The sequence below is a fragment of the Plasmopara halstedii genome (assembly GCF_900000015.1).
Source record: "Plasmopara halstedii genome assembly, contig: Scaffold_650, whole genome shotgun sequence".
Lineage (NCBI taxonomy): Eukaryota > Oomycota > Peronosporomycetes > Peronosporales > Peronosporaceae > Plasmopara > Plasmopara halstedii.
Window position 1 is genome coordinate 2,539,325 of NW_020187567.1, and position 1,909 is coordinate 2,541,233.

The 1,909-nt window shown below is 40.3% G+C and overlaps 1 protein-coding gene across 1 annotated transcript; it reads left to right on the top strand.

Annotated features, from left to right (window-relative positions):
• Window positions 1–416: 416 nt before the first annotated feature.
• On the top strand, window positions 417–751 carry PHALS_13137 (uncharacterized protein; the record flags this gene model as incomplete). Its single annotated transcript, XM_024728832.1, has 2 exons — window positions 417–615; window positions 705–751. 2 exons carry the CDS (start codon window positions 417–419, stop codon window positions 749–751), a joined length of 246 nt encoding a protein of 81 aa, XP_024579270.1.
• Window positions 752–1,909: the final 1,158 nt, after the last annotated feature.

Consider the following 1,909-nt stretch of genomic DNA (forward strand, 5'->3'; position numbering starts at 1 on the left):
CGTATGGCAGCCAATATGAATCTACTATGTTTTTTTACGTTTGTATTCGATAATACTTCTAGATCAGTTAAGAAATCTTACCTGGAGTGTAAGGTCAAGCATTTAAATATCGAAGTAGGTAATTTATACTAGACTAAACCAATACAACAAGAAATGTTTTCCCAAGGTTATATTTTAAATTTCTAATGACTGCGTATTTTAGCTTTTTGTAAAACATCTATACCTAAGTACGTTCCCTCTCAAATGACCTTGTGGCGCAATGGATAGCGCATCTGACTTCTAATCAGGGGGTTGTGGGTTCGAGTCCCATCAAGGCCGACATTCGCTTTTAAGCTGATTTTTTTCTTTCAACACGTATTCATGTTAACGAAGAAATATGCTGAAGAAAGAGCGTGATTTTCCAAGATAATTGCTCTATGACTATCTGGGGACGCATGACTGGGTTATGGAAGAACCGATTAAATTTAACGTTGATGGGAGCGCATCAAATGGAAAGCTCTCGATACGAGTACGCTTCGACTTTCGATGGCTTTACTAATCTCGAGGTGCTGCCACAAACGCTTCAACTTCCGATGGCTTTACTAATCTCGAGTTGCTGCCAGCTGGAGTATGCACGTTCCTGCACACGTCAACACCAAACTCTCCACAAATTCAATTGTTGAAATGTGATTAATACTTTTCTTTAAAAGGTTTTACTGACGCAGGAGCCCAAGTTGTTACCTTCCTTATATCCAGAGTTTCGTTCGTATAGTTTGAAGTGTTCCAGCCGTGACATGCGAGTCTTCTTGATACTTGACCACTGCACCGAGATAAACCGCTTCGTAGCTTAATAATCGACTGAACGTGGGTTCGTTCTCCACCATAGTTACGGAATATTGTGACTGTTTCTTGGGCCTCACCAGGAAATTTTCCTCCGAAGTAACGTCCCCAACAACGCAATCACCTTTTTGATTTACATTTGATAACATACTGTTGACAAGTAGATTTCTACATTACGTAATGACTGTGAACGTAGATACGAAGAAATGACAGCTTATAGCCACAACTCTGAAATTTAGATCTTTGATTCACCATTTCGATAAAAGCACATTCAATTAAGTCTAAAGCGCCTTTATTTCATTACGCGCTAAACGCTCCGACTCTACTCTGACTGAAAAAGGAACAAAGGCATATCACCGCTGCTGATAAATTACAAATATCACTCACTCTTTTTTCACCACTTATGAAACAACACAACTCTACAACAGAAATGTCGAGCACGTCGAACGCTCATCGAAGAACGGGGAGACTAGCTCGAGCACCTGCCACCAGAGCTACATGTTAAGTATGCTGCTGTAGTCAATGCTTGCATTAACTCATGAGTTATGGTGACTGGCTCAATTCTATTACTTGGCAATAGATTAAATGACATTCAATTTACCGGGTAATGACTATATAAATACTACTATACACACTATATAAAAATGCATTTCATCTAAGGCTTGGTTGTTGCGCTTATGCTGCATTCGCTCTCGGACAATGGTCTGAGGATGGGTTGATCCAATTTCTTCTTAGAACTGTGTCGGCTTGGATGGTACAGCACACATTTATCAAGCGACAGGTTGTGGGTTCGATCCCCGATACATAACGTATAAAATTTTGATTTCTACTCTATAATGTAAAATGGCCGATATAGGTAATGAATGACCTTGTAAAGGGTGAAAAAGATCCACCGCGGATACGCTAAGGCCAATTGGGGGATACCTTCTGTCTTGTCTCACAGTTACATTATACTTTAAGACGTACGACACAGCGGTTCCAGGTGTACAGAGGAAGGTTCACTCATCACAGGTAAATCTCTTTCATAACTTTTACCTTTCGGATGAACTTGATCATGCGAAGCCACATATGGTCACCGATGCCTGAATCA